Here is a 16,298-nt window from a genome sequence, read left to right on the forward strand (position 1 = left end):
ACGGGTACGGGTCGGGTTCGGGCTTTTAAATTTGAAAAAAGCTCGGGTACGGGTCGGGTCCGGGTTTAAACAATTTCAAAATTCTCGGGTACGGGTCGGGTCGGGTTTGAATAATGTCGGGTTCAAGTCGGGTTTGGTACAAATGTAGATAAATCAGTATTCAGAAAAATGTTTTATTTGTTGTATCCGATATATTTAATGATTATCATTTAACTCGGGTTTCGGTCGGGTTTATTGGCATTTTTTTTTCGGGTTCGGGTCGGGTTCGGGTTTGATCGACGAAAATTTTTCGGGTTCGGGTCGGGTCCGGGTTTGACGGAACAAAAAATTCTCGGGTACGGGTCGGGTCCGGGTTTTGAAATTGAAAATTGTTCGACCATCTCTAACAAATACTATTAAAAATATTCAAATTCGTTCAATTGCCCTATCGGTCCTACCTAGATGAACCATGTCGTTTTCTCAAGCGTAGCCTAGAAATGTCAACCTAGTCATACACAAGTAACGTTGTTCAGTTAATATAAAGCAGTCAGTTTTTGTCCAAAATGTCACGTCGAACGCATTGACGTAAACAATGCGTTTAAGTGTTCGCACGTTAGCTTAGAATCTATCAGCACAATTAAGTGCTGCAAATCTCCTTCCCACTATTGATTCTTCGGTAGATTTTAATTGCTTTATTTAAACTAACTTTTACTGTGCGCGCTGTTTTCAAATTTTCTGTGGGAGTGAGCAGTACACCAGATTCGTGCAGAGGCTCATAGCTCTTGCCGAGACGACGAACAATACACTGAACGGCAGCCTGCGGTGAAAATTACTATTCTGAGGGTCAATTTAAATGCACAACGCCACTAAATTTGTGCAGACTGAATTTCGTTTAAATTCAATAGAATTATGTTTTCAATTTTACCATGGACTTGATTTTCAATTAAAAAAAGTTTCTGTTGGCAACCGGATTCGAACCAAGAATCTTGACATCACCAGGCTCGCACGCTACCACTCAGCTATCGAACCGGTTGATGTGAGAAGAAACAAAACGCACACAAGAAGCGTTGGTGGGTCGATGATCATGTTTTGCCATGGTAAATTTAAAAACATTCTTGTGCTTGTCATTACTGCAAGGCTCCTTTCAGTGTAAGAACAATAATGGATATTTCTAGACCAACATTTGAAAAGGGCGGAAGAGCCAAAATGTAAACAAATCACTTTTCAGCATAATTTCATGAAACAACTCATAAACATATGATTTTTCCTGACGTTAGCTCAAAAATGAGTTTCCACTTCTGGAAAACAATAATTTAAATAAAGGCGGATTTCCACATCTGATTTTGATCACTTCATTTGGTTGTTCCGTCAATGATCTTGCGCCTTTGAAAAAAAAGCACAAAAATGCACAAAATTGTTAACACTGTTGAATAAACAGTCGAGAACAGCATCTCGCCATTCATATTTATCAAATTTACACAAAACTTTTACTCCCACTTTTGATTAAAGTCGCCCCTAACTACTTACTCCGTTATTGAAAAGCCTTCGTCATTACGTCGTGCTTCGGCGCCCATCAAAAGTTTCATTTTGGTTATTGTAATGTAGTGTTCTTTAGTGAAACATATCACCTTTTTAACACTTTAATGTGCCTCCAACGGTTCATCACGAACCGGCTGCTGCAGATGGAGTATACACAGACAAACAGACGTAACACCTTGAACGATTTTCATGGAAATCCATCGTCCAGTTCACACTAGCATCACCTGGTGGAAAAGTTGCACGAATCACTGTGTTGTGCAATATCGTCAACAGAAGACGCTGGTGTGAAACGTCAAACGCATAGAAAAACGATGCGCGCGTCTCTAGTTGTGAAAGCCACAACTATGAAAATTTAAAATGATCGTTAAAAGCGTGGTCGATGGAAATTTCGCAAGTGTTACGTCTGTTTGTCTGTGGAGTATATCTGATCATATGCATCAGACATGCTCGATAAACAGGAGGAACCGCCGGGGCTCAGTAGAGTCTATTCCCAAGCAATAGTTCCAAGTCGGTTGGATTTGAGAAGGTTTTGATGATCGTTACAAATCCTAATAAAAGTATTATAAGATTTGTGACAGGTTTTGGAACCTTTTACAGCCATCTGACTTCAAAATGTTGTTTGGGCTCTATTTCCCACGTTTCTCGGTTGATTTTTATTACATAGTAATTTATTAATGTCATAGTCGCTTTTTCGAATTTTTACAATGTTAGTTGGTCATATTTTCTTTAAATAAAACAATAAAAATCGATCGAAGAATCAATAGTGGGAAGGAGATTTGCAGCACTTAATTGTGCTGATAGATTCAAAGCTAACGTGCGAACACTTAAACGCATTGTTGACGTCAATGCGTTCGACGTGACATTTTGGACAAAAACTGACTGCTTTATATTAACTGAACAACGTTACTTGTGTATGACTAGGTTGACATTTCTAGGCTACGCTTGAGAAAACGACATGGTTCATCTAGGTAGGACCGATAGGGCAATTGAACGAATTTGAATATTTTTAATAGTATTTGTTAGAGATGGTCGGGTTTCAGATTTTACAGACCCGAACCCGACCCGTACCCGAACAATTTTCAATTTCAAAACCCGGACCCGACCCGTACCCGAGAATTTTTTGTTCCGTCAAACCCGGACCCGACCCGAACCCGAAAAATTTTCGTCGATCAAACCCGAACCCGACCCGAACCCGAAAAAAAAATGCCAATAAACCCGACCGAAACCCGAGTTAAATGATAATCATTAAATATATCGGATACAACAAATAAAACATTTTTCTGAATACTGATTTATCTACATTTGTACCAAACCCGACTTGAACCCGACATTATTCAAACCCGACCCAACCCGTACCCGAGAATTTTGAAATTGTTTAAACCCGGACCCGACCCGTACCCGAGCTTTTTTCAAATTTAAAAGCCCGAACCCGACCCGTACCCGTCGGGTTCGGGTTTGAAAACCCGAAACCCGACCATCTCTAGTATTTGTAGCGGGATGAAAGTTGACATGAAATCTTTATTATTTTAAATTTTTATTGCAATCAACTGACCAACTTGGCGTATTTTTGATTATCTCTTAGATGTTCAGAAGTTCAGTTACATGTTTCTGTGGATTTTGGACCGATGACAATTTAAGGACACAAGAGATGAACACAAGTAGAAAACGATTAGCGAAATCAAGAAAACAATTTGACACAGGATCGACTATATTTTAACATACAGGGTTCGATTGATTCGATGAAAAAAACAACATACGACAACTGACTTAACGAGGAGAAAAACATATTTAACCATACCACAAAATCAAACAAGGAGACAAACACAAACCGTGTGACCATAACACTACATAGGCAAATCCTGACTGACTGACCAATTGAAAACTTTCCAATCTTCTACCGTATCTTTCTAAGTCAGTTGCAACAGTGTCTTAATGGATATCATTTTCCGCGTACGGCTGGCAAACTGCTTCTGAAAGATTTCGTACTCTTTTCTATCTTCGGGTCTAGTGTAGAGGTTTCAACTCTATTCAGAGAGCAGTGATAAAAATGGTAGCGAATGGTCTCTAATCTATTGACCGGCATAGGTCACAGCAGGTAGATTCAGCAAAAGATGATATTGGGAACCAGGCCCGTGCACAGAAAAGGCGACAAGGGAGGGGTTTTACCCAATTTTAGCAAAGGGTGAAGGAGGCCTTGTGTATAGAGTATCGGCAATGGGAGGAGGTTAACCCCCAAAACCCATCCGTTGTGCACGGGCTTGTTGGGAACATAATATGCTGCCTGCGCTTCCCCATCGGTACTGTAGCTATATTTTTTTTTTCAACGCGCATTATGGACAATGGCAGGGGCAACTCCCTCCTTTGCTGTACGATACTAGATAAACTGTAAAGAGTTGTTGTTCATAGATAAGAGCTAGAATATAGATTTCAATCGAAATCGGATTTCCATTGCGTTTTACTCATTGTTTTTTTTTACCACTCATCGTAGGCAATGTCAAGAGAAAATTTCCTTCCTCCTCCATTGTCCAATGTCAGGTAAACTTCAATCAGTTACTTTTAGTTAAGAAAGCTTCAAAATCAATTTATTGCAGTGGATTAGGTTCAAAATCTATTGCATTCCACTAATTTCGATACAAAATTTCTTCGGGTGTAACAACAAAAGCGATCGATTCTAGGTAATATCGACCAGGCGTAATTCCAGTGCTGGCGACCAAGTGGCGTAGCATGTCGGGCGTAATGACCAATGAGTTTTTATTTGGGCGTAATTTTCATTTCATTCATTTTCTTCAAGGAAAAACGCTTGTTTTGTACTTTTTGACATAAAATCACCAAGAGGATAGTGTTTTCTTCTAAAACAACGAAAAATATTGAGTGCACACGCACAAAGTGTTAAATAGGAATTAGTTTTAGATTGTGAAACTTTGCAAGCGTTTTTCTCGATTCTAACATTTTGGATATCCGCCCTTTTCACATGTTGGTCTAGATTTCTCAGGATCGTAGAAACGTCGAACTAAACAGACTCCTATAGGCAACCTTGAGCAGTAGGCCGTCCCTTATTTTGCAATAATTGGAAATGTTCGTTAGTGGAGAATTATCGTTTTAGCTAAGAAAAGGTCGTGTCAAAATTTGAAGTCCGTATCTCAAGGCTAAGTGGTCCCTCAAGGGGCCAAAAATGGTCAAAAATGGATTTTTTTTAGACGAAAAAAATACGCTATTCTACTTAAACCGGTGATTTTAGAATTGCGATATATTTACTCGTTTTTGAGTTTTGATCAAAATAGGCTAGGTTTCCTTCGGGATTTAAAAAAAATGGTTAAAAATGCTAATTTTTCGGTTGTTTTTTGTCAATAACTCAGAAACGAGTAGAGATATCGCAAATCTATGCACATTTTTGGCCCTATAGAGTCCTAAAATAGCGTATTTTTATCGCCGAAAAAAAATTTCATGTTTTCTTGGTCTCATACCATTTTTGACAACTTTAGGCGCCTTGAGGGACCACTTAGCCTTGAGATACGGAGTTCAAATTTTGACACGATCATTTCTTAGCTAAAACGATCATTTTCCACTAACGAACTTATGACATTTCTAATTTTTGCAAACTAAGGGACGGCCTATTGAGCAGTCTTCTCATGGTCGAAATAAGCACTCACGGCGCTTAGGAGACGATGAGCTCATGTCTATATAGTGCAGTTGTATGCAACTGCAGGATAGTGGAATGTACGGTTCAAATTTCCAGGATTGTGCTGCGGGAGGTCTCGTCGCTATAATTTGTCTTCTGGATTAGCAATTTTAAGTTAAGTCAAAGTGGATCGGACGCGTTGTTGACAAGCACACAGGCTCGAGGCATGACACGCGAGTTTGCCATTTCGTTTATGCGGAAAGTACCGAACACCGGATTCACAAGGTTTCCTAGATAGAAATTCTCCTTACGAAAGTAAGGTTCTTGGACTGAGCCCACTTGGGCTGTGCCATTTTGCATAAGTCTGCAAAGATTGATTCTATTCTTTTATCGTGAAGATTGCTATCCTAACCGTAGCCACTACCCAAACTAGGCAAGATTAAACTCTTCGCAATTTTTTTGTTTTGAGAGACTTTACCCAGAAGGGGCATTCGTCTCTATTTGACGTTACTCTTCGCAATCACAGCACAACAAAGAACGGCAGCATTAAAACCAGATCGGTATCGTTTGGAAAACGCCAAAGACAAGCATACACAGCATACACTTTGTAAATCGCATAATGCGAAACAATGTAGGTGAAAGCTTAAACTAATTAACAACATCTTCATAATTCCGCCCTCATTTAGCCTCAAGTTTGACTGTACCGTTGCTCCGGTTAGCGCAGTAAGGACAAAATACTGTGGAGAGCGCCCTGGTCCTCCACAGGCTCCGCTAACGGTTAGGTTTTTGTTGGACCCCCCCTAGCCATTCATTCCTAGGCACGGTAAGCATATAATCGCATCACACCATGAATTCGGGGTCAGCTGTTTATTTAGTGGGCTCTTACCACTGGATCGGGCGGTCCGTAGTGTTATTCTTAGCCAATTGGCTTCTTTAGCGATGTTGAGATATTTCCATATTCTGAATCTGCATGTCAAACTGAGCCGAAATTCTTATGAATGTTGATGCCCGGGAACCTATTTGAAAATCAATTTGTATGTTGTATGGGAGAGATTTGACTAAACTATTAACCTAAAAACTAAAAAAAATCAATACATTTTTCAAAATTCAAAAACCCAATTGAGACAATCGCTGCCAACACTACACAACTATCTAGGCTTATCAAGAAGAAAAGAAGTTAATAATGATGATCAACTTCATACGGGCTCGAACAGCCGGCATACGTATGACTGCTCAAAATACGCGAATCAAAAAAACATACAGGAAGACTATCGCGATATATATTCCTAGAAAATATTTCACATTTGCTTGCCTTTGTAAGGCATTAGAAGATTTGATTTCGAAAGTAATGTGTTTAAACTCACATTAAAACTAAATACTTCGAAAGACGCTTCTAAAACTTAAAAAAACTGATTCAATCTAAGCAACTAAAATTTGTAAGGCAATGGAAGTTATTTTCAATTAATCCTTTTTCCCACGAAGTATCCCCCCGAGGGATCTGAAAATGGTTTGAAAAATGTTAACCCCGCTCAGCAAATTTTCATCGCGCTTTCAACCTACCTTTCGTAACACATTTAGTCCTTGAAATTCAATAAACTGCGGTGGTGGACTGGGAAAGTTTTCCTCTACCCACGAGACCACTTTGTCGGAGACAAACGGTGGAACGGGAACGCCCCACAGCACTTTGGGATCTTCCTCAAACTCCGGGGTCACGAGATCGAAATTTTGCTTAAACGACGACTGGGATGGAGATAATGGCTCAGCCATAGTTCATTCAACTTCCTTTCGCAGGTGTAAACGCCACGAGAGCACTAAATCAATGCACCTTATTCACTTGAGCCCATCACAATTGCAAATTACTTGTGCTAGGGGAAAATACAGATTCTACGCTATGCGGAAAATCGATGGTAATTTGTAAACAGCACAGCAGCGTTCTCAAGTGCACCCAATCCCGCCTCACAGGATCCTTTGTATCTCCGAGGTGTGAGAAAATGAAGCACCAACACAAGAACAGACAAATGTAATTTGAACCACAATTCCGGCGCGCCACCGAGAACTTGTCTTACCGACGCGGGTGGAAAACTCGAACTGAGAAAAGCTTCGATTTGAAACCCAAATAAACGGCACCCAGTGCGAGTCCTGGCGATTACGCGCGCGTTTTCCTCTCTGCTCGCGGTACAACGTGGTACATAACAGGATGAGGAGGATGGTCTCCCACTTTACAAGGAACGACAGGCAAGAGCAGAACCACAACAGAGAGAAAAGCTCTGTTGTGATTCAAGTTTGGGAAGGAAATACATTCTTGCTCACTTGCAGGATTGCAGGGAACGTCGATGTAAAAGCTTACAAGTGACGTCATTGCTCGGAACATCTCTATATGCTAGCTGAGTCTCTGAAACATAAGGATTGTCATGCACGTTTGATGAGCTTAAGGCTAAGAATACAGAAGAATGAAAACCTCTAAAACGAATCGATAGGGGTAAATTACCCAATATGAAGCCTCAATTCGTAGTTTTTACTCCATGTTTTTTTTTAATTCTTAACCCTTCTAAGATGTTACACTACACGCATCATGACGGCGTAGTGCACGTTCGGTGAGCCCGTCTGAGTCATACACTGAAATAAATTTTGTTGTCGTTTCCACCGAATCCATGGTAGAATTAAGAACTGTACCAACAATTTTCAATCGAATGCAAAATTCTGTTAATTGTACTGAAACATTGTCAATATTACCATGCGTGTATTACTGTTGACTAAAAATATTCTTGGTTCTACTATTTGGGCATTGTAATTTCGACCATGTAGACACAGACAAACAGACGTAACACTTGCGAAATTTCCATCGACCACGCTTTTAACGATCATTTTAAATTTTCATAGTTGTGGCTTTCACAACTAGAGACGCGCGCATCGTTTTTCTATGCGTTTGACGTTTCACACCAGCGTCTTCTGTTGACGATATTGCACAACACAGTGATTCGTGCAACTTTTCCACCAGGTGATGCTAGTGTGAACTGGACGATGGATTTCCATGAAAATCGTTCAAGGTGTTACGTCTGTTTGTCTGTGATGTAGACTTGAATGTTGCGCGTCTTAGATAAACATAGTCAAAAATACAATGTCAAAATAGTAACATCAAGAATGTTTTTAGTCAATGGTACTTCACGCATGGTAATATTGACAATGTTTCAGTACAATTAACAGAATTTTGCATTCGGTTGAAAATTGTTGGTACAGTTCTTAACCTTCCGTTAATCGCGCTGTTGTACTTTGTACAACATATGAGAATTATCGACTATTACTTTGAAACCATCTTTTCTATCGATACCAACCCCAAATGTATTCTACAGGAATCTTATTTGGAATATTATAAGACCTTTTTTGAAAACAGTATAACTCCTTATAATGCGGAAAATTGAAAATCGCAATATGAAGAACGTACTATATTTTAGATAAGATAGACAGTTGAATGTGAATTAGTGTATTTCAAAATCTTAATGATCTAGAAATATTGTGTCTTCGGCAAAGTTACTTGGGATATCAAGGGCCTTCGCGAGGTGATCTGAGAAATTCAGATTTCAACCGATAGGCGGCGCTAGTGAGCATGTAATTTTTATATCCCATATAACTCAGAATCCTGAGTACTTAGAAAGATGGTGTCTTCGGCAAAGTTGTTTGGTTGGTTAAACACTAACTGATGGAGAGCCGTTTGGTTTGAAACTCCACATGTAGGTGGCGCTAGTGGGCATTGAAATTTTATAACTCATACGTCTCAGGACCCTGATTACTTAGAAAGATGGTGTCTTTTGCAAAGTTGTTTAGTAGATCAAACACTAACTGATGAAGACAAGTATGATGTGGAATTTCACATCCAGGTGGCGCAGTGAGTATTCAAATATTATAACTCATATATCTCAAGATCCTGATTACTTAGAAAGATGATGTCTTCAGCAAAGTTGTTTAATAGATCGAACACTAACTGATGGAGAGCCGTATGATTTGAAACTCCACATCTAGGTGGCGCTAGTGGTTATTCAAATTTTATAACTCATATGTCTCAGGACCCTGATTACTTAGAAAGATGGTGTCTTCTGCAAAGTTGTTTAGTAGATCAAACACTATCTGATGAAGGCAAATATGACGTGCAATTTCACATCCAGGTGACACTAGTGAGGATTCCAATTTTATACCTCATATATCTCAAGATCCTGATTACTTAGAAAGATGATGTCTTCGACATTGTTGTTTGATGGATAAAGGATGGATGTACTTATCCCGTGACATTGACAACCTTAAGATAGAGTATATTGAAATACGACGGTCAGATATTGAATATTTTACTAAGCGCTTTAACTTCATGTAAAATTAATCAATCAAATGCAAATTTAAACAAATTATAATCAACTAGTTGTGAATTTTCAAATTTTGAAAACTTTCGGAAGTATACAAATTTACAGCTCGGTGATTTTTTTCTAGATGAATAATAACACGTTCATGCTCATGCAAATTTACAACTAGTGTCTTCTGGTGGCAGAAGCACGAATCAAATGGTCAATCAACTGAAAGCCCTTGATCTACCAACCAACCTTGCCTAAGATATCAACTTCCCAGGTAATCAGACTCGGAGATATATAAGATATAAAATTTGCATACTCATTAGCACCACTTACTGGCGAAATATTGATTTCAACGACCCATCAACCAAATGCACTTAACATATTTGACAACTTTGCCGAAACCACCATATCTCTTCTAGTAACCAGGATCCTGAGAACTATGGCATATCCATTTTTTATGTTCACTAGCGTCATCTAGTGGTGAAATTACGATTCAAACGGACAACTATCTGTAAGTTTTCGTTCTTTTAGAAGGTCGGCACGAGAGGTAACTTTTCCTCCATTTGGTCATTGATCTACCAAACAACTTTGCCGAAGACACCATCTTCCTGAGTAAAGTGGAGCTTCGTGGCCGTTCGGTTAGCGTTACCAAGCGTGTAACCGCACCATGCTATCAAAGATTTTTAAGAACAAGATAACCCACTTATGCTTTTCCCATACAGTCCATCGGCGAACACATTTATTCGACAACAGCGCCTTCTGGCGCCAGGAAATCGAACGATTTTAACAAAGATCATCAAAGCAGCTGTCGTGTTTTGCTGCATCGTAGACGTCATTTGATTAAGTTGCTGGTCGGACCTCATGATGTGTTTGGAAGTAATCTTTCTTTTTCCCTACCGGCCAATGTACCTGCATATGCCCTCATAAAGTCTAGATTTGGCCATTGAACCAAAAGTGTTGTATTTCTTTCCTTTTTGAGTTGTAACGACGAGAATCTCTTCAAGTCATCCCTCGAATCAGAAGTAAATGCTCCTGTAAATGCTGGACCTGAAGAGACGTCACAATGTTGGCAAAAAGTTTTACAGGATATTTTTGCCGTAACCACCAATTCTAGAGAAAAACTGTTATGAGTTTTGATTTGTTTTTGATACTTTCTCTTCACCTACAACTATCTCCGGAACTCTTTCAGGTTGATTCACAACTTGGTGTGCGCACTTACGTTACTCGAATATCTTGGTTGCATAATAGCAAATTAGCGAATCAAGCGGTCGGGGTCCCACGCAACATGGCTGTTGTTGAAAAAGTTATAAGTACCCCCAGAAATTCCCTTCAGGAAGTTTTGACAGGGATAGGTGGAAATGAAGTTAGGTTTGAGATGCCTGTGCTAATGAGATGGTGTCCACAACGAAACCGCACCATGGCATAAATCGCATGAACCATACTCGAACTTGAAGAGCGCATTGTTGCAGTACCTACTGTGTTTCTGACTTCCATATTGAAATTGCATTACAAGATCCCACAACTTTGGACGTGAAACCTTGGAGCACTGAAAAATGACGTCTGGAGTTCGTCCAAAACTGTCATTGTTTATCTTCATTTTTTTTTTAATCAAAGCCACCTGCAGCTTTGCGGCAGTAAATTAGTTCGACCGCGAGTCAACCGTGTCGCTGCTGTCGGTAAAATGCGTTCGCCAGTTCAGCGATAGAGTGGGTCATATTCTTAATATATTATATTTGATGCTATCCACTGGTGAATGTAATGTATGTCGTGTCCATGGTCTAGTGTTAAGTTCTGTTCAGTCTGTACAGCCTCTGGCTGAAGACGGTGTCCCGTTCCTTTTTAATCGGAATCCTGAGCTACATGAGATTAAAAATTTACATGCTCACTAGCGCCTCCTAGTGGGGGCATTTGAAATCAAACTGTCACTTATTTATAAGCCCTTGATATACCAAACATCCTTGCCGAAGACACTACCTTTCTAAGTAATAAGGGTCCAGAGATACATAATATATAATATTTACGTGCTCACTAGCGCCGCCAAGTGATGAAATTTCAAATTAAACTGCGAATCATCCGTAAGTACTTGACCTACCAAAAAACTTTGTCGAAGACACCATCTTTCTAAGTTATCAGGCTCCCGAGATACATAGGATATAAAGTTTATTTGCTCACTAGCGCCGCCTAGTGGAGGAATTTCCAATTAAACGGCCATTAATCTGTTATCCGTTGACTTACCAAACAACTTTGCCGAAGACACCATCTTTCTAAGCCATCAGGATCCTGAGATATAAGATATAACATGAAATTGCTCACTAGCGCCGCCTAGTGGTGAAATTTCAAATTAAACTGTGAATCATCCGTAAGTCCTTGACCTACCAAACAACTTTGTCAAAGACACCATCTTTCTAAGTTATCAGGTTCCCGAGATACATAGGATATAAAGTTTATTTGCTCACTAGCGCCGCCTAGTGGTGGAATTTCCAATTAAACGGCCAATAATCTGTAAGCCGTTGACTTTCCAAACAACTTTGCCGAAGACACCATCTTTCTAAGACAACAGAATCCTGAGATATAAGATATAACATGATATTGCTCACTAGCGCCACCTAGTGGACGTATTACGAATCAACTTTGTCAGCATCAAGTAGCCCATGAAATTTACAACAACTTTGCCAAAGACAGTCCTCCTCTAAACAATCAGGATCCTGAGATATTTCAGAATGTATGGGTGTTGTACAAAGTACAACGCGCGACTGCTCGCGTTACAAAAATTGGCGCGAGTACTGAAAGGTTAATTTTACCATGGATTCGGTGGAAACAACAACAAAATTTATTTCAGTGTATTGACCCCAACATCCTACTAAGGTTAATTGTTTCCCGAGTAGGTGAGAAAATCTAACGAATAACACATTCAGTTATAAATAATTGAATTACTGAAGAACAAAAACAGATATTGGTTTGATTGAGATAAGAGGTAAATCATATTATCAGAAATAATATCAAAATCTAGTATGAGCTCGTTAAGATATTACAAGATATCAGCCAAGATGTGTGAACCTTTTTTTGGAAAAATAAAAACTTCCAACATCCAGAATCCAACCTCCGACCTTAGGATTCACAGGCGCCGATGCTTACAACTCAACTGCGGCTCACTGTTTAGAATATCATGGCAACAAGAGCATGAGGTTCTTCGTTTCCTCAGCTCAGAAAGGGGCACATGGCATTTCACTAACATTGAGCCATCTCTATAGGTGTATTCCGGAGAAATTCGCGAAAAGTTCGTAACTGACAAAATGTACACAATTTAAGTTTTTATAAGATTGAAAAGATGCTAGATTTTTCTACTAGATACTCACAAACTTTCCTTGATATCACTCTTCTAACTATTGAAAATCACGGGTTGAGTGGAAGGCGTAATTCCATTCTGTGTCGCACGAAACAAAACAAGAATTACGCCTTCCACTCCTGGTGTTTTTGTTTACGAAAGTAAAAGGCGAAGCTGAAATCACAACGTAAACACGGCGATAGTGAAAGGCGAATCTGAAATCAAAACATAAACACGGCGAAATCCTGTCAAAATCAAAAACAAGGCGAATAGTAAAAGGCGATTCGTCAGTGTGGGGACTGGGATTTTGAGTCCGCAGGACAGCTGGTGGAGTTGGGACGTTGGGAGGGGCAACATATGTGGGGACTGGTCGGTGCAAGGCGGGTATTTGAAAAGTTTGGAGCGCTCTCAGTTTCTCGCCAGCCAACACAAAGGCTGGTTTGTACCCGTGTTGTCCCTCCTAGTTCCGCGTGTCCCTGATTTATCCTTGTCGGTCCCTGTCCATACAGACTGAGGTATTCTCCACCTTTATCGTAGATTTTGCCTTGGATCTTCCAGCTTTCTGACTGTGGCCGGAGATTCAAGAAGTGCAACATGCAGTACACATTATCCTCCGTAGCACAACTGCCTCACTCATACACCTAGATTGGTTCCGACTCCATGAATCTCCACATTGTTTCTGGAATCTCTAGGTTCATATCGCTGGTTCTCCAGATCAACTGATTTTTTCACGAGACGGTGTTGATACGGTTGATAAATACGATGCCAATCAAAATTTCCAAAATAATAACAATGAGAAAAAAAGTTGTTGTCGGGGTAACCGTGAGAAAGCGTAGGTGTTCAGTGAGGTGTGCAAAAAATAACTGTGCATAAAATATTTGCACAATAGTCTAATAATCTGTAAAATACTCAATAAATATCGAAACATTTTTGGTAAACCTGGTCTTTAGAAACTAATGTATCAATTATTTGCTACATTTTGTGAAAATCTCCATCTAACTTTTTGTTCTGCTTCCCTCGTCATTTTAAACAATTTACTTGCTGAATCCAAAATCTTTTTGACACCGATTTTCTCTGAATTTTGAAGTAAAACGTTTGAGTTCTTCTCCAATATTAAATAATATCTTGAGGACATTCAACATTTCTTCCTTTAGGAAGTACTCCATGTGTTCTGCCAAAAAAATCATGAAGTTGTACCTACAACATCTTTGAAAATGCTTCGTTTGGCTAATATTGCCGTAAACACATCAGGGATTTTATTGTATACTCTTCCGGGGATCCGAGTGATGCTTCCAGGAAGTAACATTTTGAAACATTTCTTCACAGATTCCATAGAAGATTCTTCTGTGGATTCTACTACTATACTAAGGAAATCTGTAGGAAATTTCTTATGGGATCCCATCAGAGAGTCTTTCATGAGCAGTTTTTTTTTTTGAAAATTCGCTGTAATTTACAGTGTTGTACTTACTCTTCAGAATTTTATATGAATTTTACCTAAAGCTCCTCCAAAATTCTGTACAGAAGCGGATAGGCACACTATCACTGTTTTTCAATAATTTTCTCCTTGACTTCTGCCAAAGGGATCAAATTTAAAGGATCTGGCAGAAATATATGAAGAGTTCCACTAAGAATGTCACCAGAATCCCTCCAGAAACTGACACTTTTTTTTCAAACGTGAAAATCTCTTTGCCGTAAGTAACTTCTGCAGGTGAGTTCGCCAGGAATTCCGATTTTCCTAACAAGACTCAAAAAGTCCATCGTGGAATCTTGCAGAAATCTGAAAATTTCGCCTAAGAAGTATATTCTTAATTCTTTTACATGAATTTATCAAGATCCAACAGAAACTACTAAAATTCCAGAGAGGCTGCCTTTCTAAAAAACATATTCAACCGGCAACTCTGTTAATGTTGCTATCATTCTATTCAAGACTTGCTTGACACTTATGAAGTACAGATAGACATCATAAAGATTTTTCCCGGTGCCTTCTACAATTTCCCGTATTTTTCCCGGTGGTTTCGGATTCCCGGGTTTTTCCCGGTTTTCCCGTATTTCCCGGATGGATGGACACCCTGTGATCATCAATAATAAAGTCAACAGAAGGCAGCAAACGCAACTCTCCACGGCGTGAAAGTAATTTACATTCACCGCGTGGAGAGTTGCCTTTACATCTCGTTCACGAATTTGGTATTCGTGTGCGACCATAATGCTATTTGGAAAATGATTAGTGATATTCCCCTTGTGTGTTCTTCCCCTCAGGTATCAGAAGGCCGGCTCCAGAGGCACGTTATCCTCCATTTGGGACATTTGTGCCATTGTGTGTTCTTCCCCTAGTGAGCATCGGTGACAGCAATCATCATGACAAGACAGTGAGTGTGTTGCTGCCTCATTGACGAGTGGAGCTTTGGCGGAGCCAGTCGCCTGTATTGCGAGGTCCGGTATTATGCCAAGTGATTCTACTGCAGTTTGCTAAGTATGTCGGAAACAGATTGTTATAGTGAGTTGCGTAACATTCACAACTACAAGGTTCCATTCATCCATACATTGGTTTTTGATAGAATGCTTCTGAACTGAGATAGTATCAAGTGAATGTAATTCTTTTCAAATGAATGACCCCAACCCTGACTATGACAGCAAAAATTGTTCGATTTGAGATTTGATTTAGATATTCTCGTCTGTCCAGGTTAGAAATGTTTACGACTCTAATGTTCACTAGGGCACTTCGAGAGCGTTTATAATTCAAGGCCAACAATTAAAAAGGCCACATCAACATTTTGTAAACATGTTTCTGTCGACTTGAGACCTTTTGAACTCCACCCACACACCTCACCACCACTAACAGAAAGCCCAAACATCAAGCTTTCTGTTAATGGTGGTGAGATGCGTGGGTGGATCCCAGAAGGCCATAAGTCGATAGAAATGTGTTTGTTTACGCAATGTAGATGCGGCCTGTTCAATTGTTGGTCTTGAATTGACAGCTTCATTTTTGTGCAGCGCCTAAATGTATTCTATTTCTACTCTATCATGATGATTGCAAGATGATCAGCAGGAGGATTACTGTCCCTCTTTGAATGTCAGTCCCATGTCGTTTTTAATACGAATCATATTTTTGTCACTGACGAGGTCATTTAAGGAGAAACTTCAGAGAATACAAACATGGCTGCCACAATGGCCGACTTGGTCCCCTACTCACGGTTTGAAGAGCACCAATCTTGAAAATTTGTAAACAAATGCTCTCGATTTGTAAAAGCTGCCTCTTTTTGGAAGTGAGCAAAGCCAGGAAAAACAAGTGCGGCTTGGCTCGATGCTTTGTTCGTCAGATTTGTGCCTCTGAAGTTTGTATGAAAAATTGCAATGGGATTTCTTGATGTTTCACCTTAAAACAAATTTGATACCTTTCCCGCCTCATTTCCCAGCTAAATGAGTATGCAAAAATTGAATACATTTTTGTCTTTATAGCACACTAAAGTGTACTGAAAGGCTATATGTTCACTCAAAAAAC

At 39.6% G+C, this 16,298-nt stretch overlaps 1 protein-coding gene across 3 annotated transcripts in view; it reads right to left on the reverse strand.

Annotated features, from left to right (window-relative positions):
• Positions 1-16,298, reverse strand: part of LOC109414236 (myotubularin-related protein 8) — a 52,353-nt gene that overhangs the window by 25,005 nt on the left and 11,050 nt on the right. The window contains exon 1 of one of the 3 annotated variants that reach the window (XM_019688046.3): positions 6,698-7,230. The exons of 1 other annotated variant lie outside the window; for it this stretch is intronic. In XM_019688046.3, the coding sequence (XP_019543591.3) occupies positions 6,698-6,904 (207 nt within the window). In that variant the 5' untranslated portion in view covers positions 6,905-7,230. Of the gene's footprint in view, positions 1-6,697; positions 7,231-16,298 lie in introns of those variants that run through there. One more of the 3 variants, XM_019688047.3, reaches the window with a different exon arrangement.

The sequence above is a fragment of the Aedes albopictus genome, chromosome 2 (assembly GCF_035046485.1).
Source record: "Aedes albopictus strain Foshan chromosome 2, AalbF5, whole genome shotgun sequence".
NCBI classification, from domain to species: domain Eukaryota; kingdom Metazoa; phylum Arthropoda; class Insecta; order Diptera; family Culicidae; genus Aedes; species Aedes albopictus.